Source organism: Sitophilus oryzae, unplaced genomic scaffold (assembly GCF_002938485.1).
Source record: "Sitophilus oryzae breed Bouriz unplaced genomic scaffold, Soryzae_2.0 scaffold_1576_pilon_pilon, whole genome shotgun sequence".
In the NCBI taxonomy this organism is placed as follows: domain Eukaryota; kingdom Metazoa; phylum Arthropoda; class Insecta; order Coleoptera; family Curculionidae; genus Sitophilus; species Sitophilus oryzae.
This window is the reverse complement of record NW_022146254.1, coordinates 16,818,635-16,846,396: the sequence shown is the minus strand read 5'-3', so window position 1 is coordinate 16,846,396 and position 27,762 is coordinate 16,818,635. Positions and strand designations below refer to the sequence as shown.

At 31.1% G+C, this 27,762-nt stretch overlaps 1 protein-coding gene across 1 annotated transcript in view; it reads left to right on the top strand.

Moving 5' to 3' along the window:
• Window positions 1-27,762, top strand: part of LOC115879168 (prominin-2) — a 176,362-nt gene that overhangs the window by 42,587 nt on the left and 106,013 nt on the right. The window contains exon 3 of the mRNA XM_030895857.1: window positions 10,258-10,313. Coding sequence (XP_030751717.1) covers window positions 10,258-10,313 — 56 coding nt within the window. The remainder of the gene's footprint in view (window positions 1-10,257; window positions 10,314-27,762) is intronic.

The window sequence follows — 27,762 nt, the reverse complement described above, 5'->3', positions numbered from 1 at the left end:
ATTTTCTTCCTAGTGCTTTTAACAATTCGAATAAAATTTTGAGAGTTAAAGTTACTATAAATAATAATAATACATATTTGAATGCTAAAACAGTGTCAACAGATCCACCAGGGACGTGCATATGGGTTATCACTGGAGTATTTTTCTAAAAAAGCTCAGAGTCACTGACTTATTTTCTCTTCTTAGCACAGATATGTAGATCATTTAATGCCGATTAAAAATTGTCTCTTGATATTTTAATTATTAAATATCAATTAATGTCATTAACTGGTCAAATCCCCCCCCCCCAAACAGTCTACATTCTAAAACATTAGTTTGTAAAATAGGTTCTCAAAACTAAACAAGTATCCATTTTAACTAGTAGTGGGAACTATCGAATGAATACTATCGAAACATGCGATAGTTGCAATTCATTCGAATAATTCGATAGCTACTAAGAAAAATTCGTTGAAAACTATTCGAATAAAAATTATCGAATAGATGCGTCATCTGCCTTGAAATATTGTATTCTAGTAATTCGGCAGCAAGAACCATTCGTTTATAAAATTCATTCATTTATGAAATTCATTTATTCGTCAGGATCGATTATAATAAAATATTAACTGGATTTTAGTTGTCGCCCGGCGACGTATGTTTCTTTCCGAGAAACCCGACAGCGGTCGGTGGCAATGCTATAAAAGAAGCCGGTAGATTTTTTGCGGAGTCATATAAAGATAAGGACACATTATTTTTGTTTAGCTTTACTTAGTTAGGGATAGTATGTCTATATATTTTGCATTTTTTTTTATTAATATTCTGTTGTTACACTGCAATGATACTTGTTATTTTGGATGTAGGAAAATTATTTTTAATGTTTTTAAGCAAAGACTGGTTTAATAAAAATAATAATAACAGTAATAATTTGTTATACCTATTAACAACAAAATTTAAAATAATTTAATATAAACATTTTTTACGTAGTAGCAAAATATAAACAACAAATTAGATGTCAAAATTATTTATATTGGATCCTATTTAAAAATAATATAGTCTTTAAATTTTTTGGCAACGTTGGTTTATTAAATAATAATAATTACAGAACTAATTTGTTATATTAACAACAAACTTTAAAATCATGAAATATAAACATTTATTAATTTTCTAAGCATGCAGTGTAATGGAAGGAAAATATAAATAAAAAATTAGAAATCAAAATTATTTATATTAGGAACTTTATATTTACTATTTAAAAATAATATTTACTTTTACTGGCATTTACTTTAAAAAATAAATGAAATATTTCTTGGCAAAAAACTACATGTAAGAGAATTAGCATAAACAAAATACAAACATCGTTAACTTTTTTTTTAAATTGGCACGTGTAAAACTTTCAATTTAATTTTCTCACCCCATAGTTTGAGTTTGATATAACCCCATTTACTTAACCATATTACTTAAATATGATTATTAAGTTAAACTAATTCATATTATTAAAACATCTAAAATACAAATATGTAGGTATTTTTAAAATTAATTCTAAGTTCATCTCATATCTCTTAAAAATTGCTACTTCTCAAAATTTCCCACTAAAAAATAGACCATATACCATATAAAATAAAATAATTGAAAGATCGGGCTACGGAAAATCATACAAATTTTCGGAAAAATTTTGACACCTGCACACGCACACAATCATCAATTAAATAAAACGACTATTTTAGTATTTTAAATATTTTAATAAACGGAAAAATAGCACAGTATTTATAAGGCAAAGTTATAAAAATTTGGAAGAACTAATAGTGCACTGACGCACACAAAAATCAAGCGAATACTAAATCATGGTACTAAGTTTCATTTATCAAAAACATTCGATAGTCGTGGCTTAACAATAACCATTTAGTCGCACGGCGAGGTTGTCACATATGCTTTAGTATACAAATGAATGAATGATATTATTCGAATAAAACCATTCGATAGTTGAAATCATTCATTCAGTAACCATTCGATAGTCTAATTTATTCGATAGTTCCCATCGCTAATTTTAACCCTCCTATAATATCATCGGATTTATGACTGAAAGGCGTATCTCAATTTTTGGCAATTTTTAGATATCAACGTCATGACATGGCCAATGGCTCATTTTTTAGCACGGCAAATTGATAAAATAAATATACTGTTTTTCAATTTACACTAAGATTTGTCTCATAAATCCATCACAATCTGGCAGCGCTGTCGCCACGCTTGTCACTCAAAGTTGATCCTCTGCATCGGAAATTGTTTTGAGATTACTTATAGACAAAGAATATACCTAGCTAGAAAAAGAATGGACTCTGCCATAATGAAAAATGGTCCTACAGAAGTGGCGCCATCTATTGAGTAAGGCTTGTTTTAAATGTATCGAAGCGCGGGCTTTTTAAATGAGCGTATTTATTGACTTTTACTGTAAAATAATTAAATTTGATTATTAAATCTTATTTTTTACACAAATTCAGCAATACTAATAACAAGTATCATTATAATGTGTAAAAAATAAGCTTTAACAGCATAATTTATACAATTATTAAATAAAAGTAACGCCAAACATGTGAAATATTATTTATTATTAAAGTTTTTATTTATAAGTCAAATATTTAAATATCGTTTATTATAATAAAACAAGACCAACGTAATACGCTCAAAGTTTTGTAAATGGAGTAAATATAAATAGGTACTTAAATGATGGCAAAAATAAAAAACTTACATTATATTTTTAGGGCCACAAACAAAAGGAATTATCTAATAAAAATACACATAACAAATTATAGTTTGAAAAACGTTTTGATAATATTATGATTGGCGCTATGACAACGACAATATTTTTTGAGAATTTGACAATAGTATGACAATGGCCGTTGGAAACTATGGAAACTACAAAAAAATTCTGATTTAACGCCATCTGGTAATAACGAATAGCAACTTCTTAACCTAAAATTAATTGCACTATCACCTAGCGCCTGAGGCTGGAACTATTTTATTTGAAATTTCCATGGAAACTGTGGAACCGCTTTTGCTATTTCACTTTCCCGCCCCTGCTTATAGAGTTGAAAAATGAAAAGTGATATTAGATATTTTCAGCTGTCAATTTTCTGTCAAATACATGTAACATAAACAATATAAATGTTTTCTTTTTTACTATAAATATTTAACATGCTTGTAAAACTAATGAAACTGTTGATGTACGAAATATCTTTCTGAAAGAACTGCAATAAATAGGCAAATTACCCCTCACAAAATGCCGGCGCTGAAAAAACTAATCGTAAGTCAACAACCGATACTTGCGCTTCGTTGTTATTCTGGAGAGCATTTCCAGTTTAATGGAATATTTATGACCCGATCCAGTTGAGGAGAGTGGAACGCGATCGCGGTGAGGCCATAAAATGGTCCATTTAATTTTATTCTGATGTTGCTGAGTAAATTTTCTTCTTTTTGCATAGAGAATGCCTTAGAGCTGTTTCAAAGAAAGTAAGATTGTTTTAAAAAGAATTTTGTAGGGTTGATATTTGGATGTTTTTGTTCCAATGTTTTTTTCTTTTATATTTTTTTTAATTTTATATGCAATCTTTAAGCTTTTTTTATGTTTTTTTTTAAATCCCTTTTGACTGGACTTTAAAAATTCCTCGTTGATTTTTTTTTCTCATCTTGCTATGAACCTTTTTGAAGTGAAACTTATTAGAGAAGAGAGAGATATTACACATTTTAATATAAGGCAACACTGTCGCTTTCAGATTCACACGGTCTTCGATATGTCTTCGCTGGCCGAATTAGAGAAAATTAGTGTTTTATGCATTGACCGCAGAACGATTGGTGTCTCCACCGTACAGCACTTAAGACGTAAGGGAAAATCAAATAATCAGCCTCGTCACGAATTCGCTCATTAGGTTGCGTATCTTCTCAATTCTTTCAATCAAGGATAAGATATTAATTAAGATACAGCTATTTCAAGTAAAAGTTGTCAAAATTCCGCTAGGAATCCCTATATTTTGATTATTTATTTCTTTGAATGTCAATTTTAACAAATACTCAGAAGCAACAAGTTAATTTTTTATCCAATTGCAAGCTAAAATTGTTGTTAATGTCAAATTTCACCTAAGGCAATAAATAAAACAAATTCCCACACTTTATGATACATATTTTCGATTTTTAAATAAAAGCCAATAGAACATTGTCAATAATTTTATTATTTTAAAGTATTATTGATTGAACCCTATAGGTCGCGCCGCTTCACAGCCTGATATAATATTCTTTGACGGACAATTTTCCACTTTACTGGACACTTTTAAGTAATTGACGTCCATCAGTAAATTAGCAAAGAAGTGCTGGGCAGTGGTGGAATATGTCGGTGGGTAAGGGATACTAGAAGGGACCCAATGGATGTCCGAGGAAGGGGGTAAACGAAACAGAGAAATAAGTAAACATAGAGATTTTTAGAATATTTGTTAATACAAACTTTTCGTTTCTGTTTACAACTTTTATTTTTTACCATATAGTATATTCACTGTGTAAATTTATAGTTTATTTTCATTTAATGGATGAATTTTATTAGATTTGACTGAGATGACTTCTTTTGATCAGTGCGTTGCACTGCAATCTTTTCAGATCTAACCATATAGCATTATTGGACACAAAATCGAAACAAAATCTCTGCTTGAAAGAAACATTGCGAAACAGTTTCGTCACATTTTTGATACATATGTTTCGTAACACAAGTCGCTTTTTGTTTTGAAACATTTAACCAAAATATGGTTTCGCTACATAAGCTATAACAATAAAGATCTTATTGTCACAAAATTTTCGAAACTTTTAAGAAACAGAATATGTGGCTCACATTTATAACGGTTTTGTACCCGTTTTGTGCCTGAAAAGTTTCCATAATTTATTTGGTATTCTATCAAATATGAGAACATTACCTTACTTTATTTTTTGGATTTTGTTCTGCAGTTTTTGCAAAATGGGGAAAACTTAACAATTTAAGCATTCTTCGAGTTTTTATAGTACTATAAGTAAAAAAGCACAAGGAAGGACATAATGGTGAGTACAGATACAGATATATTTCTTATGCGATTTTATAATTATTTATTATAAACATTACAGAGATAGATTTGTTTTAGGAATAAATGTAATTACAGCCACTGCCCATATTCAACTGGAGACCGAAGAAAAATGTTACCAGAAAACGTTTTTTTCTCTTTTTTCCACAATGGAATACATGTTTTTACGTTTTAACTGTGTTATAATATTCAAATGAAACATTGTCTAGTTCGAAATTTCTACATAGATAGCGCTCTTTGCTTCAGCTGCGTTTGTTAATGGCAGTTTTTCCAGCACTTATTAAGGTTACTTTAAGTTAAGTGGACCTTTGAATATGACAAGCGAATTTAAAAAATCACAAATGAAGTCACATTAAAAGCTACACTTAACTTAAAGTAACCTTCATAAGTGCTGGGAAAAAGGCCATAAGCGAAACTAAATGGAGACATTTTGAAAACACGAGTTTCTCTCTTTTTAGACGCAAATATGATATAATGTAGATGATTTGTGTCCGACTCCATGTCAATTCTATAAAATAATAACAAACTATATGTTTTTATCGGTTGTTAAGCTTTTAAACTCATAATAACGCGTTCTACTTACATTAATTTATATATTTTTATTTTGAGAACCTTGATATAAAAATAAAAATAAAAATCTATATTTTAAACAAAAATATTTTGTAGCAACAAGTAATAATATATAGAAATATAGAAGTAGATTATTACATTAAACGATGAATTTGCTTTTGCCAGACATTTTTTGAGAAAACCTAAAAACAAAAATGTTAAGACAAACAAATTATGGGGGAAGTCGACATTGTTGATGGTTGTTTTCATTTTGAAATCCACACACAGACATAGATTATTTTAGTTTGGTATTTTGTTTTTTCACATTTAGAAACAGTGGCTGCTGAAAACGGGAACATCTTGTACACAAATTGCAGAAAATGTTTTAAAACATTTCCTCTAAAAGTTTTGATTCGAAATATTTCAGGAAACGACTAGTGTCACCACATTGGAAACACATGTAATAAAGCCATACAAAATTTGTAGGTTTCGAAAATGTTTCCTATTTGTGGCATACCGTTTCCATTTTGTGTCAAGAAACAGAGGCACGATTATTAGAAACATTGCCTAAAATGTTTCCAAAAATGCTACTTGGGACCTTGGGAGGCTGTCGCACTGACGTAAAATATGTTCTGACGATTTTTCTTCCGATTGGCACAATTTTCACATGGCTTTGTCCATAAACTCCATCACCTTTAGATGGCTGTTAAGCTTACAATCGCCTCTTAGTAGAACAGCTACAGCTTTGACAGAATTCCTGCCTTTGCTTATCAGTTCTGTTGTAAATTTTGGCGAACGAACTACTAGAATCTTTTTCGTTTGTCTCTAACCGTCGCGGAGACCTCGATGACATATATTTTTGCTATACTACCACATTGCACTTGACAAGATACTGTGTTGTACTTGATATTGCACTTGAGAGATATTTTTTAGCTTCCCAGTATGCATTTGTTCTGAATTATCATCTTGTAAGATAAAATACAGCTACCGGGGTCCCGTAGACCACGCGTTAGCGCTTAAAGGTTAAATTTAGTGAAAAATCCGATTTAAGCCACGATTGGTAAATGTTGTTTAGATTCTCCCCAATACTTTGTTGTTTCTATTCCTTCTCTATGTTGACTTAGTTCTCTGAGGTGGAAAATAAAGCCGGTCGCTGCTCTAATAGAATTCGGTACGTAATCGAATTTTGACATGTATTAAATTTGGCGGCAAAATAGGACGACGTTTAACGCGATTAAACCGAAAAAGAATTTTGAGTCTAGGAGGTAGAGTAAAGCTGGAGGCGATTGACAGTTTCGGGGTTGGGGCCATCGTAATATAGTTAACTAATATTATGTAACATAATACAGATATACATACGCTGTATAAAATTACTACACAACCTAACTATTTATGTTCTAATAGATAAATAGCAAAAAATAAGGTATAAAATATTACAATAAATAAAAAAGTTTAATAAAACAAAGTATCTTGATGTATATTTTGATCAAAAGCTTACATTGAATAGTCGCATATCAAGAGATACACAGAACGCTGCCATGAAGATGGCAGCATGATTTTTCTGCCCTTGCCTATGGAGATAGGCAGAGGCAGACGGATGATCTTCCAAAAAAAATTATATATGGGTATTTCGCCACTGCAAGGAAATCTACAAAATAAAATAGTTATTTTTTTGTAAACACTGCTACCTTAATCCAACGGAGTCTACTTGTCGGTTTACTGATAAACAAATTTACCTAACGAATAAAAAAATACTTAATGTTTCGGAAAGTCTATCTCTTTCCGTCGTCGGAAGCAAAAAATACAAAGAATAAAGAAAAAAACTATTTAAAATGTTTAAAGGCAATTATTCGAGAACACTTTAGTTTTTTTTTAAACAGATACGTCTACAAAAACCGTTGACGTTCTGTTAAAATGACATTATATCAAGTTAAGCTTCAAAATTAACAATTACTACCTGATAACAATTACTTAATAAGGTAAAACCAAAAAGCTTTAAACTTTTCGTATGGTTATTTTTAATTTGTTTTTAGTTTTTACGTGTATTTATTTTGTTATGTTCTTTAAAATCAAAGAAACGATTGCCATACATTACTAACACCTACAGATGCATGAGCAAATCATTTATTTTTATTAGATTAATACAATCTCCTAAAAGCCTATTTTATTTTTCTTTTAGAGGCTATCGCTTCTTTTATTATAATTTTGGTGTTGTTAAAATCTATTCAGAAGGATGTTTATTCACAAGTGCTATAAGACCTATTACTTTTGAGTGGTCATATGCAGAACAAAGACATTGAAAATGGGGTCAATAATGTTGTTAAGTTTCACATAAAGGCTTGCTTGTCGGTATCTGACGAGATCCATAAAGCCGATCCATAAAGCCACTCCCACAAGTGTAATTTAAGTGCTATCTACCATCACCGCTCATTTTTTCATACAGGCGAAGCCAGATTTGCCTTGACAAGTTAATTCCTTAGGTTGCTGCCAAACACAATGCTGCAATCCAGAAGCTAATCGAAGAGCTAAAAGCAAACAAGGTATATTGGAAATACCGATTGATAAAACAGCTACAAAGTATAGATCTAATAACAAATAAAGTACAATTATTCCAGTCAGGCAAGACTGGATTAATGATGTACGCATTGAACTTATGGCAATCTGGTATACAGATGACTCAATAAAGTTACAAGGTGTAGGAGCGGGAATAGTAGGTCTGAAACATACAATAACTTTCCCCGTTAGTCTATTTAAGGATGTCTTAATTATCCAGGCGCAAACAGCGGCAATCCATTATTGTATAGAAAAAGTATAGCATGAAAGAAGATATACCTATAGCCAAGCAATCACAGTTAACCAAGCATCGCCAAAAAGCACTCTCTTCCACACATATCAATGCGGAATCAAGTGTGTGATACTAGTGCGTACTCTAAATACATTATTGTAAAGGCATTGGGTGAAAGTAGCAATGTTTCACTAGCCTGGGTACAGGGGCATAACGGTTAAAAAAGAGTGAAGGGGCAACAAATCTTTAGAAAGGTAGAGAAAATCACCAGAGCAGAGACAGGCGAAAAAGTTCACAGTCGAAGAGTCGCCAAAATTTGCGGCAGACTTGATAAGCATGCACAAAATGATTGTCAAAGCTGTAGTGAGTCCACTAAAAAGGTTTTGTAAGCTTAGACATCTAAAGCTGATGGAATTGACGGACAAAAATCACACACAAAATCAAAAAAAAGAAGCATATATTATGTTAGTGACAAAATAATTCTAAAACTACATCACAAAAACTTTTGTTTTGAGAGGAAAAATTCTGGAAACCAGAGACCGTATGCGGCACTGTCGGGGTGGTTGAGGCATCTTACTGACTAAAAAAACCTCCACAAGCCGCTTTGAATATCTGACCAACTACCTTTCGGCATTACTTTTCGAGGAGGCGGTTTTACTGTGATGTTTTAGTTACTTCGTCTAGTTTCTTTCTCTTTTATATCTGTTAGTGTCTCCATAAAAGTGTGAATACTATTCCAATGTTCTGGGGATCGAATCATCTTTGGATCTAAATGGGAAATCTTAATTTTATGGACTCTTAGTTTTTTGTATAGAACTCTTCGTTCAGCTGTCTATTGGTTACATTCCCAAAATGGTATGCTCCATTGTATCAGCATCGAAGTCGCCATAGAAACATATCGGGCTATCAATTAACTTTATTTTATGTAGGTAATATCTGAAACAACCGTGGCCAAAAAAAAATGACTCATGGCATGGCCCAGTTCTCAATATTCTCTATTTATCCAACACTCTAGGTCCTTTATAAGTGCTCTATTCCGTTTACCTTTCCCATTTCTGTTTTCACTTCATCTTTTACACCTTATTTCCAAAACTCTGTTTCTCCTTTGTTCCGCTGTTCTTCCTGAATGTCCTTGCCTTCCCATTCTTTCTTCAATTATTATGTCTATCGGGGCCATTGAGCTAAGAACTTGTGCAGCCTCTGTAGATATTGTCCGGTATCCACGACATATTCTTATAGCCAATCTTCGTTGTACTGCAAGAAGTTGCTCTCTATGTCTCCGAATTTTGCAGGTTTTCCCCCAAATTTCGGATTCATACAGAATATTGTAGATGCTTGTACAGCAGCCTGCACTCAGCGTTTCGTTTAACCCAAGGTAGACCCGTTTGGCATAATTCTGGATAAAATTGCGCCCTGTTTTCTGCGTTTTCATCACAAAAACTTGGAATTGTTAAGCGCCAATATATTTCATATTCGATATTTATATTTCGTAACAAACATACAAAAAATTAGGCGCACTTTATTTATATTAAAATACCTAGATCCTTTTAATGACAATAGTTTCTATGGCACATCGCAATAATTAAGTAAATAATAGATATGTTAATAACTAGAGTTTATTATTTAACCGGTGAACTTATAAATATGCCAATCATGTTTTAATATAATATGCTGAATTAAATTTATTGAATTTAGAGATAAATCGACAAAAATTTTATTATCGGTGTCAATGGAAATTCTATAATTTAAATATTTTATTTCAAATTCCGTTTCAAATTAATCAATTTTAATAAAATATATTTATTTAATTCCAATAATGAATGTTTTAAGCCTACTTAAAAAAAATATTGTTTTCAGGTTTACTTAAAGATGCATTGAAGAGCAAGTTTTCGTTTAGCTTATTTTTCTTTGAGGTATGTATTATTTATAATATTTATTTTTATAATATACTCTTCTTTTTCTTAGCCGGGACTAAAAATAAAAAAGCTATGAAGTAGTGAACATTGTAATGCTATAGATATGTAAGATGATAGGCATGTTCCGTTCATCGGTTATACGATTTGTTTGTGATTGGTGTCATTTTATATTTTCATTTCCATAACGATTTCGCTGTTTTACTTATAGTCTAAGAGCTCTCAACGTTTTCGAGATAATTTTAAGAAAGCTGATTCTATTATATATCTTTTGCTATGCTTTCCTGAATAGAATGCGGACCGTCTGGCTGCCAGTAGACGTTGCGTTCATTACTGCGCATCATATCTATATTCAACATCAGTTCACTACTGCGCATCACAAATTCACCCTGTATTTCAGGAACTAAGGAGGCTAGAACAAGCCTATGTGTAGCATATTTAGTTCCATAAAAAAGTAGCAAAGTAATGTGAAAATCCCATCATTGTACAGGGACATCATTTTAAGTGTCTCACTCGATTTATAATTTTCCTGTTTGGTATTTAAAGATAGTAGAAAGATTTTCTAATGTAATTTTTCGCGAGGATGACGATTCTCTACACCAAAATTTTTTAAAACGTCAATTTTGACAGATACGACACCATCTTGATTTTTTTTTAATGGAAACCCCCACATATTTTAGCATGGTCCGGTAGACATATTTTAGCTAATTTCAAATATATATAGTTTAGTATACTTTGCTCTTACCGTTTTCGATATACAGTGGATTTAAAAATGAATTGTTCCAGAATCATTTTAAGTGTCTCACACAATTTAAAATTTTCCTCTTTTCTATTTTAAAATAGTAAAAAGATATTTCAATGTAATTTTTCGCGAGGATGCCGAGTCTCTACATTAAAATTTTTTACAACGTCAATTTTGACAGATACGACGCCATCTTGATTTTTTTTAAATGGAAACCCCCACATATTTTAGCATGGTCCGGTAGATATATTTTAGATAATTTCAAAAATATATAGTATAGTATACTTTGCACTTACCGTTTTCGATATACAGTGGATTTAAAAATGAATTGTTCCAAAATCATTTTAAGTGTCTCACTCAATTTAAAATTTTCCTCTTTTCTATTTTAAGATAGTAAAAAGATATTTTAATGTAATTTTTCGCGAGGATGCCGATTTTCTACAATAAATTTTTTACAACGTCAATTTTGACAGATACGACGCCATCTTGATTTTTTTTTTAATGAAAACCCCCACATATTTTAGCATGGTCCGGTAGACATACTTTAGCTAATTTCAAAAATATATAGTTTAGTATACTTTGCACTTACCGTTTTCGATATATAGTGGATTTAAAAATGAATTGTTCCAGAATCATTTTAAGTGTCTCACCCAATTTAAAATTTTCTTCTTTTCTATTTTAAGATAGTAAAAATATATTTTAATGTAATTTTTCGCGAGGATGCCGATTTTCTACATTAAAAAATTTTTTACAACGTCAATTTTGACAGATACGACGCCATCTTGATTTTTTTTAAATGGAAACCCCCACTTGTTTTAGCATGGTCCGGTAGACATATTTTAGCTAATTTCAAAAATATATAGTTTAGTATACTTTGCACTTACCGTTTTCGATATACAGTGGATTTTAAAATGAATTGTTCCAGAATCATTTTAAGTGTCTCACCCAATTTAAAATTTTCCTCTTTTCTATTTTAAGATAGTAAAAAGATATTTTAATGTAATTTTTCGCGAGGATGCCGATTTTCTACATTAAAATTTTTTACAACGTCAATTTTGACAGATACGACGCCATCTTGATTTTTTTTAATGAAAACGCCCACATATTTTAGCATGGCCCGGTAGACATACTTTAGCTAATTTCAAAAATATATAGTTTAGTATACTTTGCACTTACCGTTTTCGATATACAGTGAATTTAAAAATGAATTGTTCCAGAATCATTTTAAGTGTCTCACCCAATTTAAAATTTTCCTCTTTTCTATTTTAAGATAGTAAAAATATATTTTAATGTAATTTTTCGTGAGGATGCCGATTTTCTACATTAAAATTTTTTACAATGTCAATTTTGACAGATACGACGCCATCTTGATTTTTTAAATAGAAACCCCACTTTGTTTTAGCATGGTCCGGTAGACATATTTTAGCTAATTTCAAAAATATATAGTTTAGTATACTTTGCACTTACCGTTTTCGATATACAGTGGATTTTAAAATGAATTGTTCCAGAATCATTTTAAGTGTCTCACCAATTTAAAATTTTTCCTCTTTCTATTTTAAGATAGTAAAAAGATATTTTAATGTAATTTTTCGCGAGGATGCCGATTTTCTACATTAAAATTTTTTACAACGTCAATTTTGACAGATACGACGCCATCTTGATTTTTTTTAAATAGAAACCCCCACTTGTTTTAGCATGGTCCGGTAGACATATTTTAGCTAATTTCAAAAATATATAGTTTAGTATACTTTGCACTTACCGTTTTCGATATACAGTGGATTTTAAAATGAATTGTTCCAGAATCATTTTAAGTGTCTCACCCAATTTAAAATTTTCCTCTTTTCTATTTTAAGATAGTAAAAAGATATTTTAATGTAATTTTTCGCGAGGATGCCGATTTTCTACATTAAAATTTTTTACAACGTCAATTTTGACAGATACGACGCCATCTTGATTTTTTTTAATGAAAACCCCCACATATTTTAGCATGGTCCGGTAGACATACTTTAGCTAATTTCAAAAATATATAGTTTAGTATACTTTGCACTTACCGTTTTCGATATACAGTGAATTTAAAAATGAATTGTTCTAGAATCATTTTAAGTGTCTCACCCAATTTAAAATTTGCCTCTTTTCTATTTTAAGATAGTAAAAATATATTTTAATGTAATTTTTCGTGAGGATGCCGATTTTCTACATTAAAAGTTTTTACAATGTCAATTTTGACAGATACGACGCCATCTTGATTTTTTTTAAATAGAAACCCCCACTTGTTTTAGCATGGTCCGGTAGACATATTTTAGCTAATTTCAAAAATATATAGTTTAGTATACTTTGCACTTACGGTTTTCGATATACAGTGGATTTAAATATGAATTGTTCCAGAATCATTATAAGTGTCTTACCCAATTTAAAATTTTCCTCTTCTCTATTTTAAGATAGTAAAAAGATTTTTCAATGTAATTTTTCGCGAGGATGCCGATTTTCTAGATTAAAATTTTTCACAACGTCAATTTTGACAGATACGACGCCATCTTGATTTTTTTTAAATGGAAACCCCCACTTATTTTAGCATGGTCCGGTAGACATATTTTAGCTAATTTCAAAAATATATAGTTTAGTATACTTTGCATTTACCGTTTTCTATATACAGGGGGTTGAAATCAAGAATTCCTCTAATTTGTATGTATTTGAATATGAATGCCATTCACTTACAACTGAGTGGTATTTGTATCCAGATGCATGAAATTTACGTAAATTGAGCTATCTTATGATAAATGACTAGCAGTTTAAAACTAAATTTTCATTTTTTTATATACAGGGTGGTCCGAACTGTATTCCGGAAACTACGGCAGCATACTCTGCAGATAAAAATAAGTAAAAAAGTTCGTATAAATATATGTCCTACAATACTTAGTTTCGGAGATACAGGGTGTAGAAATTTCATTTTTATTTCGATTTTTTCGAATTAATTTCTGAAGTAACGTCAATATTTGGCTGAAAATTCGTGTCTGGGAGTTTTTTGACATGAGAAACTTGATTCTGATGTCAATATGACTCTTATTTGTAGGGGGCGCCACCTACATGTGTTTTAACTGTTTTGAAAAGTAATAACTTTTCGCCCATACCTGTATAAAACTACTGAGTGAAAAAATAAATATTTTCTTGACTTTTTACGTAAAAAATGTCTCTAGGTAAAAATCACTACGAGCAACCTTTCTAAAGATATTTCGAATGGAAATAGTCAATACATGTCATTATTGACAAAAAAATAAACACGTTGAGTAGATAGATATTTGGCTGAAATAATAAATGTGGGAAATTTTAATTTTTTTAAATTAATTATAATTTTTCCTGCGGAAAAATGATGATAAAACAGTTTCTGTTGAACTTTTGGCAAAAAAAACATTTCAAATTTATGATTTCAGTCTAGGATCTCCACATGTTTAATATATGTCAATGATGACAGGTATTGATAATTTCGATTCCCAATATCTCGAGAACCATTACTCGTAACAATTTTTACCAACAGACCTTTTTTACGTAAAAATCGTTATAAATGAATATTTTTTCACTCAGTAGTTTTATAGTACGTATACTCAGTAGTACGGACGAAAAGTTATTATTCTTCAAAACAGTTAAAACACGTGTATGTGGCGCCCCCTAGAAATTGGATTTATATTGACATCAAAATCAAATTTCTCATATCAAAAATCTCCCAGAAACCAATTTTCATCAAAGTATTAACGTTACTTCACAAATTATTTGGAAAAAATCGAAATAAAAATGATACTTCTACACCCTGTATCTCCGAAATTAAGCATGTTAGGACATTTATACGAACTTTTTTACTTATTTTTATCTGCAAAATATGCTGCCAAGGTTTCCGGAATCACCCCGTATGGAAAGGTATATATTGAATAAGAATCAAAGTATAAATCAATAAAAAAATTTAAGCGCCGTAATTGTCAAATTTGACATTTTCAAGAATTTTAAAATTCGAAAATTGTAAACTGGATGAGTCACTTAAAATAATTCTAAAGATTTCATTTTTAAATGCACTGTATATCGAAAACGGTAAGTGCAAAGTATACTAAACTATATATTTTTGAAATTAGCTAAAATATGTCTACCGGACCAAGTTAAAATATGATGGGGTTTCCATTTAAAAAAAAATCAAGATGGCGTCGTATCTGTCAAAATTGACGTTTTAAAAAATTTTAATGTAAAAATCGGCATCCTCGCGAAAAAATACATTGAAATATCCTTTTACTATCTTAAATAGAGAAGAGGAAAATTTTAAATTGGGTGAGACACTTAAAATGATTCTGGAACAATTCATTCTTAAATCCACTGTATATCGAAAACGGTAAATGCAAAGTACAATAATTTATATATTTTTGAAATTATCTAAAATATGTCTACCGGACCATGCTAAAATATGATGGGGTTTCCATTTAAAAAAAATCAAGATGGCGTCGTATCTGTCAAAATTGACGTTTTAAAAAATTTTAATGTAGAAAATCGGCATACTCGCAAAAAATTACATTGAAATATCTTTTTACTATCTTAAAATAGAGAAGAGGAAAATTTTAAATTGGGTGAGACACTTAAAATGATTCTGGAACAATTCATTTTTAAATCCACTGTATATCGAAAACGGTAAGTGCAAAGTATACTAAATTATATATTTTTGAAATTAGCTAAAATATGTCTACAGGACCATGCTAAAATATGATGGGATTTCCATTTAAAAAAAATCAAGATGGCGTCGTATCTGTCAAAATTGACGTTGTAAAAAATTTTAATGTAGAAAATCGGCATCCTCGCGAAAAATTACATTGAAATATCTTTTTACTATCTTAAAATAGAGAAGAGGAAAGTTTTAAATTGGGAGAGACACTTAAAATGATTCTGGAACAATTCATATTTAAATCCACTGTATATCGAAAACGGTAAGTGCAAAGTATACTAAATTATATATTTTTGAAATTAGCTAAAATATGTCTACCGGACCATGCTAAAATATGATGGGGTTTCCATTTAAAAAAAATCAAGATGGCGTCGTATCTGTCAAAATTGACGTTGTAAAAAATTTTAATGTAGAAAATCGGCATCCTCGCGAAAAATTACATTAGGAAATCTTTCTATTATCTTTAAATACCAATCAGGAAAATTATAAATCGAGTGAGACACTTAAAATGATGTCCCTGTACAGCTGGTTCCAATAAAATTGAATACGATTTAAAACATATTTTTATTATTTCCGGCAGTATATTCTATGATACCAGTCCTCCATTTCTCTACTCATGTCATGCTGATATTCTGAAAAATGTATTTGCCACTTTGTCAAAAGCAAAGTTGTTTTATTCAATGTCATAATAACCTTAACATGTCAAAATACTTGACACATAAATATACACTGCTCAAATATTCGAAAAAAATGTGTAAAGAGTCGTATTCATTTTTTTTGGAACCAGCTGTACCTCTACTCATAAACGAAAATTCTCATAAAACACATGAAAATGGGATACCCTGTACAGATGTGATGCGCAGTAGTGAACCGCAGTAGTCTACCGGTAGCCAGTCGGCCCGCACTTCGGTCAGGAGAGCACAGGAGAGCATAGCAAAAGATTATGATTATTGTTAGTTCCCAGTTATAATTAGTACGCAGAAAGAAAAAAAATCGTGGATGTTTGGGAAGGCTCGAAAGAAAACAATGTTTTTGCGACGTTTCGCGACTTTATTGTCGCTTCTTCAGGCACTATAGGAGAAGCAGTTTTTTAAAAAATATCGAAATAAAATTAACTGGCCACTTACCCAAAACATATATTAATCCATTATGCCTACAAACATTCATGGCGATTCCAACCGCCAACACTAAGCCACATACGGAAGAAAGAACAGAAACTTAACGGGTATTTTTTTGCCCGATGTACAGGGTGTCCCACTAAGAATAGCTCTCGGCTGTATCTCGGAAAGTATTAGTCGTAGAGCTTGCGGAAAAAAATATTTATAACTAAAGAGAGCATGAGAAATTGCTGGAAATTTTTTTCAAGTTTGTAGAGCGGCCGCTAGAGGGCGCAACTGATATTAAAAATAAGAAAAAGGAGTTTTTACACAATTTTGCCTAGATAATGGATACTATAAATAATAGATTCATTATCTTCAGTAATTTTTGCATACTTTTTGTGAGAACATTTTTCCCCTATCTGCTAAAATAAAGTGGTGGGGGAAGGTTAGATCTGTTTTTATTTAAATGTTAATAACTTCGGACTGGTTGATTGGAATTCAACATGTGAGGACTCGTTTAAAAGAGCATTTATTACTCTATATTACACCATATAAACAATAAAAATAAGCTTTTGACCGTAGACGCTAGAAGGCGCTGTCTTACAGAGTTAGCCTGGGCCAAGATGTCAAGAAAAAAAATATATAAACTTTAAGTACATTATTTTTTAAATGTCGATACCACTGGCTTCAAAAAAATATAAAAATTAAAATCGGCGACGTACAATTGGGGTCTCTACACAAATTAAAAAAAAAACTTTTTCAACCAAAGTAAAAAGCGCTCAAAAAGTTTTGTTAATAATAAATAACGACCATCATCACCAAAAGGTATGCTTACTGTTGCCCCCCTCCCTGTTTCTAAATCCAGGAGGTTGGGTCTCTACACAAATTTAAATAAAAATAGACTTTAATCTAACGGAAAAAGCAAAAAAATATTTTTTTTAATATTTTAGTGATAAAATTTTACTTTATGATCATAAGTATTAGTAAACAAGTAAAACTACTAACTAACAATTGAGGAAGTACAATTAATAACTTTAACACACACTGAATTTGGCCTAAAAAGGAAGAAAACAATTAGGTACTAGCTATAAGTAAATAAATAAATTATAAACACTATGAGTTTACTGTTGTAGGAAGCAACACTCCTAAGGAGTTTTTTTGATAGTTTTTTGATCTCGGATTTGAATTAAAGTTTTTTGAGAACAACTTAAAGGAATGATGCACCTGCTCTGAGGCTTGCTCAGAGTAAAAGCCCAATGCTTTCTGTGAAATACTAACAAGATCCACTATATGGGGAACAACAGCGTGAATTTTTGGAGTAAAACTGATTTTCGTATCTCTTATTTTGTCGGAAATTTTCAGTATATAGGCTCCGTAATAATTGGTATCAATATATTTTCCAAAACAGCTGGCTACCACATCATTGAAGGCACAAAATACCTCTATGTATTTGTTGTCTAAAAAAAAAAAATAAACAAAGGGCTTAGTGTCCAAATAACAATAATAAAATAAAGTTTGTTAGAAAGTAAGTACCAGGATCTAGTGCTTTAAGGACGTCAACTTTTTTAAGCAAGTTTCTGGCATTATTTCCATTAAATCTGCTGTAATCGTCTAATTGTATCCCCAGAACTTCTTAGCCAGCTTTCAGCAATTTCCGGAAAGTCCTTTTTAGGGAATCGTATATTTTTTGTACACTCCCATCTAAATAAATATATAGTTGATAATTGGAAGATTGTCATCACCAGTTATTAAAGGAATGTTGACGCAATTCTCTAAAAATTTTAATTAAAATTTGCAAAAATAACTATTAAAAAGTCAATAAAGTAAACTTCGCAGTACACTTACTGTACTTTTTGTTTCTTTTAAATTTCCACTTGTCTCCTCGTTCATAATGTACTCCATTTGGAAATATCTTTTATGGACCTTAGTTCTCCCCTTGACTGTAAATTTTTGAGTTAACATCACTCCAGGCACATAGATTGAAGGCCCAATATAATCATTATCAACTCTAGATCTGCGGCAAATGTGTAAGAACTGACTCCACAAATAGTATGGAGTTGCAAAATCTCAAACATTGCTCTGATATTTTTGTAGGTTTCTATTATTTTGGGAGCCAATCCTATTATAATAAGTTTGTTTATTCCGGTACTTTTATGTTTTTCTTGTTTTATTTCGGGATTTTCGTAACAACATAAAGACAGACAAATTTTTAAAGATCCACCTACACTATCTATGCCCAGTTTTAAATGGAAATCATCAGTAAGTTCACGTTTTTAAACAAATGGTATTTCCATCTGGCCGAGCAGGCAAATTGGTCAAAAAAATATCCTTAGGAGTGTTGCTTCCTACAACAGTAGGGTAGAGCGGGTACAATTGTAACGCGGTACAAATGTAACAGGTACCATAACTTTTTTAAATTCAAATACATTATTATGGCACCTTGTCAGTTATTCAAGTTCAAGACTCAGTACAATCTGACGACAGTTGAGACTTTTGCAATGGTGCAGTGACATAACAATAGAGCTATATCTATTTGTCGACACAAAAGCAAATCTTAAGCCATTTTATCAGTTCTTAAATAACTATCATATCTGATAGTTTACAGTCAATGTAGGTATATACTTTTGTAGCCTATGCATGTATATTTAACATGATATGTTCAGTTTAAGGTAAATTTTGCTCTAGTTTTTTAATTTCAATAAAAGTGCAGGTTTGTCAGTTCGGTACAATTGTAACAATGGCAAAGGGTACTTTTGTAGCATGTTACAATGATACCTACCCATTGTTTCGTTAGATGTGCTCATTTTTTTAATTAACATGCCTAAGTAAAAATAATTAATAGTGATAAGGGACCTACAAAACAACATATAAAAAGAGCTGCGGGTTTGGTTGTGAACGAAAATCTGGATTTCGACAAGTTGCTAGAAGTTTGGACCTCTGTCATGTAACACTTTTCCGTTATTTAAAAAAAATACAAGCTGGTGAAACTCCTAAAGTGGTTACAATCCACATACTCGAATTTTATCCCCCGAACAAGAAAAAGCATTTTTGGAAAAAAGGGAAATTCGCAAGTTGATATTTTTTTAAAGTTTTTAATTATCTTGTTTTTAATATTGTATTTTTTATAGGCGCATTAGTTTTTTTTAGAACGCTGTTTGGAAAAATCTACGATTGTGACTAGGTTAGAATTATTCTTAGAAAAAATTCTATAGAATAGGTATAACTTTTAAGATTGTTGTCTGAACCAGTTTTTTCACATATTGTAAATAAAAGTTGGCATTCATTTTCTAGCAATTATTATTGTTTGAATGCATCCAAATCATATCTTAACGTTTGTCAGATTCTAGGAGCTAAAATTTTATTTGCTTCAGATGAAAAATCAATATACTAAACACGTTACATTTGTCCCTCCTCTATGTTACAACTGTACCACCGCGGGGTACAATTGTAATACATGTCATCACACCACTGTTGCCTTTTTTAAGACTACATAGGTCAATATACCTTCGATTTCTTATGTGCATTTTGATGATAAATGTCTAGGCTATCTAAAGATAATAAGTACACTTCGCGAAATTTCTCATTCTATTTTTGAAAAATAAATTTCTAAAAACTGTTACAACTGTACCCGCTCTCCCCTAACCATGTTTAAAATTTATTTATTTGCTTATAGCTACTACCAAATTGTTTTCTTCCTTTTTAGACTAAATTCAGTGTGTGTTAAAGTTATTAATTGTACTTCCTTAATTGTTAGTTTGTAGTTTTACTTGTTTAATAATACTTAAAGATCATAAAGTAAAACTTTATCACTAAAATATTAAAAAAATTTTTTTGCTTTTTCCGTTAGATTAAAGTCTATTTTTATTTAAATCTGTGGAGAGACCCAACCTCCTGGATTTAGAAACAGGGAGGGGGGTAAAAGTAAGCATACCTTTAGGTGATGATGGTCGTTATTTATTATTAACAAAACTTTTTGCGCGCTATTTATTTTGGTTGAACAAGTTTTTTATTATGACCAGTCTAATAGAAAATAAGATAGAAAAGATTATTTCATTAAAAAAATCGACAATGTACCAGAATACCATAATACTAGGTGTATTTTAATATCTAATAATTAAGATATCAATGATGGTGACTAACAAACGACGCCGACGCCTCAGCGAATTCATGGTAGGCTTAGGAAAAAAGTTGCTTTTAAAGAGATAGTTTAAACTCAAAATATTATTATATCGACAATTTGATAGTCTCAACACCGTTTTTTATCTTTTGATTGCTTTTCTAAAAATGCCTTTCTTCAAAAGAAAAAAAACGCTGCTAAGACTATCAAAATGTTGATTTAATAACTCTTTGACGTTTATACTATTACGTCAAAGGCATCTTTTTTCCAAAGCCTACTATAACTTCACTGAGGCGTCGTTTCTTATTCACTGTCATTGATATCTTAATTATTAGAAAATAATTAATCTGGTATTATCGTATTCTGGTATATTGTCGATTTTAGAATAAAGCAATCGTTTCTATCTTAGTTTTTATTAGAATGGTCATAATCAAGAGGGCTACTGTAACCGTGTTAAAAAAATAAGGTAATTAAGGGCCTATTTTTTCGTATTTATTATAATTTTGCTAATATCTTCGGTTTGAAAGAGGATATCAAGATGCGGTTTACGCTGACTTTTTAAGCTTTTATTACTCTTTACTATCAGCTAAAATTATACACTATCGCATTTATTTTTTTTTTCAAAAAACGCGCAATGTTTGTTAAATTGTAAGACAGTGCCCCCTAGCGTCTACATTCCAAAGATTATTATTATTGTATATACGCTATAATATAGAGTAAGAAACGCTCTTTTAAACAAGCCCCCGTTTGTTAGATTCGGTTCATCCAGTCCGGAGTTATTAATGTTTAAATAGAAACAGATCTAACCTTCCCCCACCACTTTATTTTGGCAAATAGGGAAAAATGGTTCTAACAAAAAATATGCAAAATTTACTGAAGATTATGAATCTATTATTTATAGTTCCGTTATCTAGGCAAAATTGTGTAAAAACTCCTTTTTCTTATTTTTAATAGCAGTTGCGCCCCCTAACGGCCGCTATACAAACTTGAAAATAATTTCCAGCAATTTCTCATGCTCTCTTTAGTTATAAATATTTTTTCCGCAAGCTCTACGACTAATACGTTCCGAGATACAGCCGAGAGCTATTCTTAGTGGGACACCCGGTACACCGATGCTCGGTTTGTGTCGTACTGACACCCGTTGAATTAATTTCGGTACCAAAAAAGGATTGATTTTTTGTTTCCTTCATCATTAATTTCTTTCCCCGTGTTTCTGGTGCTCTTAAGAGCCCTTGTCAATTTCGTATGTGCAGGCTGGTCGGCATCGCCATAAAAAACGAATAATGGAGTCATAAAAGTGGGCCTGATATCAATAAAAATTAAATAATTTTTTGAAATTATTTGTCAACAAATAAAAGATAAAAGAATATAAAAAATTCACAGTCCTTTACAAAGATGCAACCGGGGGGCATTGAAAATGATGAATAAAAACGTAAAAATATGATTAGTGTTAATATGAGTGTATTACATACATATGTTTAAATAACGAACTTAACAAAAAACAACAGATTTAAACATTCACTGAAAAAGGAGTAAAGAAAAGTAGTTTAGAACTCGACCTTATCTAACCTCGCAATCAAAGTCGAGATTTTACAAAATCTCAAAAAAGATCTCTCGAAAATAATAAATAGTGATATGACATTTACCCTCTATGGATAGAACCCTACCTATGGTCCCATATAAACTGTATTACTAAAATAAATAGCTTTGACAGATAAAGTTTTTAATTGTCGCTTTTCTTGATATACTGCCCTGATTTTATTTTATTTTTTCAGAGCACTGATACTCTCTTTATATTTTTATATGTTATTTTTTATTCCTAGAAGGATGATTTGAAGAAGAAATATTTCGTTCATCTTATTGATGTCACTATAAATAAACCCTTGTATAATATGTTATACTTCTAGATGTTATAGTAATGCATTTTCGTACAGCAAACTTTCATTCCCTATTCTACTCCCTAAGGGTATAAATTTCATAAATTCCTATGTCCAAATAATTAACTAATGTCTTTTAAATGATCCTTTGTGCAAATTTTTATGTGTATAATCCAGAGGTCATGAAGGTTTATATAATTTTTTACTAACTTTACCCTTTTGGTTGATGAATTTCAAAAATCTCTTCTTATTCTTTCTGTAGAATTTTATTCTTCTAGACCAGATAGTAAATGATTTTCATACAACAAATCGTTCGACATAATTTTACACTCTAAGAGGATGAATTTCCTAAAATCGCTTTGCATAACTAATTCACTAATCACTAATGTTCTTTAAACGAACCTTTGTGCTAATATTGATGTATCTAAAGCTGGTGGTATGAACTGACCCCTAAAATATCTAAAAACTTGATATATAATCTCTATAATCTAACTGACACACCACTGACAATGACAAATAATTGATTTCTAGAGGTATTTTGTGTAGGTGTTTTTCAGGTATGTTTTAATATTTATTCGTTTTACATAAAGAAATACCGATTAAACGATATAATAATACTTCATAACAAATCTAGACATATATACCTTTCATTTAAAAAAAGAATCATCAAGATTGGTGAGGCGGTTTCGGCGGGATGGATGTAACAAAAAAACCCTTTGAGCTTTTATATATGTACCCCACTTCGGTGTCACAAGCTGAATTTTTCAGGGAAGGAAGTACAAGTACATGATATGGGGACCCTTATTCTAAAAGTAGTACAAAATTAAACCGGGAAAGGGCACTATCATCAAAAATCGATATATTAATAATAGTATAGAGAAAACAAATACTTATTTTTTGATCCAGTACAAAATAAAGTCTTCGTAGGGAGTAATGTTTTATAATTATTTACAAAAAAAAACATTTCCATTAGCGCTTATGACCGAAAAAACTTTAAGCATGAATAAGTCATTTCAATCATGCGAAAATTTGGTTTAAAAATGGATTTTTTTAAATATAACTTTCATTTAACGAAAAACGAGAGCCTAAATGAAAAAAAGAAATAATTTATAAGTTTCGCTTATGTCTTGACAAGGTAACAAAGCAAACACCATATTTTTTGCTTTTAAACTAATAAAGATATATCAATAAACAATTAGCGATGTGCGACTGCCGCCGCAGGCGCCGCGCCGCGCCGCGCCGAGACTTCCTATACGTATACACGTCATGACGTCATGGTGTGGCAAATGTAGCATTTTAATTCGATTTGGGCTCCCTTATATAGGATAACAGAAACATTTTCAATGTTAAAATATTAGAAATTAAAGAAACATATAAAAGAAAAAATTGCGTTTGATTGAAATCGAATTAAAAACTAGAAAAATAATACATTGAGTACACCAGTAGGTATATTATAAACAAAAATAATCAACAGGTGTAGACAAAACAACCACAAAACTTCAATTTGGAAATAACAATACTGGCAATATTGCAATAACAATAACTCTGCACAAGGAAAAAAAACACAATCGCGAGGGAAAAAGGAAGAGAGCTTTAAAGAAAGAGACACAAAATGTTCACAAAATTATTATTATTAATCAGAATAAAATTAACTGGCCACTTATCCAAAACATATATTAATCCATACTATGCCTACAAACATTCATGGCGATTCCAACCGCCAACGCTAAGCCACATACGGACACAGTGTTGGCGGATGGAATCGCCATGAATGTTTTTAGGCAAAATATGGATTAATATGTTTTGGGTAAGTGGCCAGTTAATTTTATTTTGATATTTTTAAAAAACTGCTTCTCCTATAGTGCCTGAAGAAGCGACAATAAAGTCGCGAAACATCGCAAAAACATTGTTTCTTTTCGAGCCTTCCCAAACACCCACGATTTTCTTTCTGCGTATTAAGAAGGATGTCGTTATTTTCTATAATTTTTAATAAATATACTAAAGAAGTAAATTGTAATTTTAAGATATATGGATCAGCTTAAATATTAGGTGATCCAATATTCTTAAAAGTTTTATTTGTTCTAACTTCCACCAACATTCTTCCTCACCACACTCGCTGTATACAATAGAATAACTTTTACTGGAAATCCTTAGTAAATGTTACTTTCACTACAGTAAATGTTAGAAATTACTAGGAAAAGTCGACAAATCTCTTTAAAATACCACATTCACTGGTCCAATGCGTAATTGCTAGCATTTCCTAGTGAATGTTAACAATCACTGAATTTCTAACTTTCACTGTAACATATACATTTATTATATTATATAATCTAACTAATCAATAAATATTTTTTACCAAACTACTTTAACTTAAATAGCAGACAAATAAATGGTTTAAGAATGGAAACCAGTTTGTCCTCCAATTTATTCTGATATATGTTGTCTGCAATGTAACAACTTGTACAAAAAAATTACAATGCAAACTGTCAATCTTTAAAGTTTAAAGGATATCGTGATAACATAACTTGTATACAGGGTGTTAAAAAATAGTGTATCTAACGTTGGTGGGTGATTCTACAGATAAAAATAAAACAAAAAGTTCCTATAAACATATGCCCTATACCTAATGCTTCCCGAAGAATTTACAGCCGTCAAAAGCTGAATTTTTCAGGAAGGAAGTACAAGTACACATGATATAGGGGACCCTTATTCTAAAGTAGTACAAAATTAAACCGGGAAAGGGCACTATCATCAAAAATCGATATAATAATAGTATAGAGAAAACAAATACTTATTTTTTGATCCAGTACAAATAAAGTCTTCGAGGAGTAATGTTTTATAATTATTTACAAAAACATTTCCATTGGCGCTTATGACCGAAAAACTTTAAGCATGAATAAGTCATTTTAATCATGCGAAAATTTGGTTTAAAAATGGATTTTTTAAATATAACTTTCATTTAACGAAAACGAGAGCCTAAATGAAAAAAGAAATAATTTATAAGTTTCGCTTATGTCTTGATTAGGTAACAAAGCAAACACCATATTTTTTTGCTTTTAAACTAATAAAGATATATCAATAAACAATTAGCGATGTGCGACTGCCGCCGCAGGCGCCGCGCCGCGCCGCGCCGAGACTTCCTATACGTATACACGTCATGACGTCATGGTGTGGCAAATGTAGCATTTTAATTCGATTTGGGCTCCCTTATATAGGATAACAGAAACATTTTCAATGTTAAAATATTAGAAATTAAAGAAACATAAAAGAAAAAATTGCGTTTGATTGAAATCGAATTAAAAAGAATTAGAAAAATAATACATTGAGTACACCAGTAGGTATATTATAAACAAAAATAATCAACAGGTGTAGACAAAACAACCACAAAACTTCAATTTGGCAATATCAATACTGGCAACCTTGCCATAACAATAACTCTGCACAAGGAAAAAAAACAAAAAAAAAACATACAATCGCGACGAAAAAAGTAAGAGAGCTTTAAAGAAAGGCACACAAAATGTTCACACCCGAAAGCACCCCCAACATACCAAAATGCCCTGCATGGTTAAACCTTCCTTCTTTCATTAATTTTTCTGTACTTTAGGCAATTTGCCTGGAATTTGATATCTATAGGAAAAATACGACCACACGCAGATATATTCCTAATGAATCACATCATAGTGTTGAACATAAAATGGCTAGTTTAAATTTCTTAGTTCATAGATTACTTAGTTTCCCACTTTCCAACGAAAGATATGAAATAGAAAGAGATTACATTAGGAATGAGCTGAGTGTAATGGATATTCTCCTTCACTAGTTGATAAAATAATTAGAAAACGTAGGTATAGGTTAATGATTTCTGAAAATTCGACTTTTCAAGTGGAGAAAGATACGTCAAAATATTTTTCAATACCGTTTGATAGACAGTTATCCCGTGATCTAAAAGGAATTTTTAAGAATGCCAATTATAAACTTGTGTATAGTGCTAATAATAAATTACAACAATTATTAGGTAATCCAAAGGATAAAACACCTCTACTGGAAAGGTCGGGTATTTATGAAATTTCTTGTAAAGATTGTAATCAGAAATATGTTGGGCAAACTAGAAAATCAATATTAACTAGAATTAAAGAACATTTAGCTCAGATAAGATATGGTAGACCTGATAAATCTTGCGTTGCCGAACATATTGTTGATAAAGGACATTGTATAGATCTTGATAACTTAAAATTACTTAAACAAGTCTCAAATTACAGGCAATTAGATGCATATGAAAGCATCAGAATTAATAAATGTAAAGATAGTGTGAACAGAGACAACGGTCCAATTCCTTCAAGTTCTTTGTTCCTACTACTCTAGTGGCGGAAATCTAACTGTTACGCTCGATGGGTTCTGACTCGGTTGGCTAGATCTTGCCACGCCCACTCTGTGTCCACTGAGCGAGTATATAAACGCTCCAATTGTAGATTGTACTTTAGTTTATTATCATCTGCTGATGATGCTAACATGGTTAGCGAAACGCGCGTCCAGTGTAAAAGTAAAAGTGTTTTGGTGTATTGTGGTGATTTAGTGTTTTTATTTTGCTGTTTAACACCAAAGGTTCCAACCCTCAACTGTAACAAATAATTTCAAAAAAAGATTTAATTTTTATTGATATCAGGCCCACTTTTATGATTCCATTATTTGTTTGTTTATGGCGATGCCAACCAGCCTGCACATAAGAAATTGACTAGGGTTCTTAAGAGCACCACAAACATGGGGAAAGAAATTTATTTTATTATATATTTTTTTTAATTCAACCGGTGTCAGTACGACACAAACCGAGCATCGGTGTACATCGGGCAAAAAAATACCCGTTAAGTTTCTGTTTTTTCTTCCAAATGTGGCTAAGTGTTGGCGGTTGGAACCGCCATGAATGTT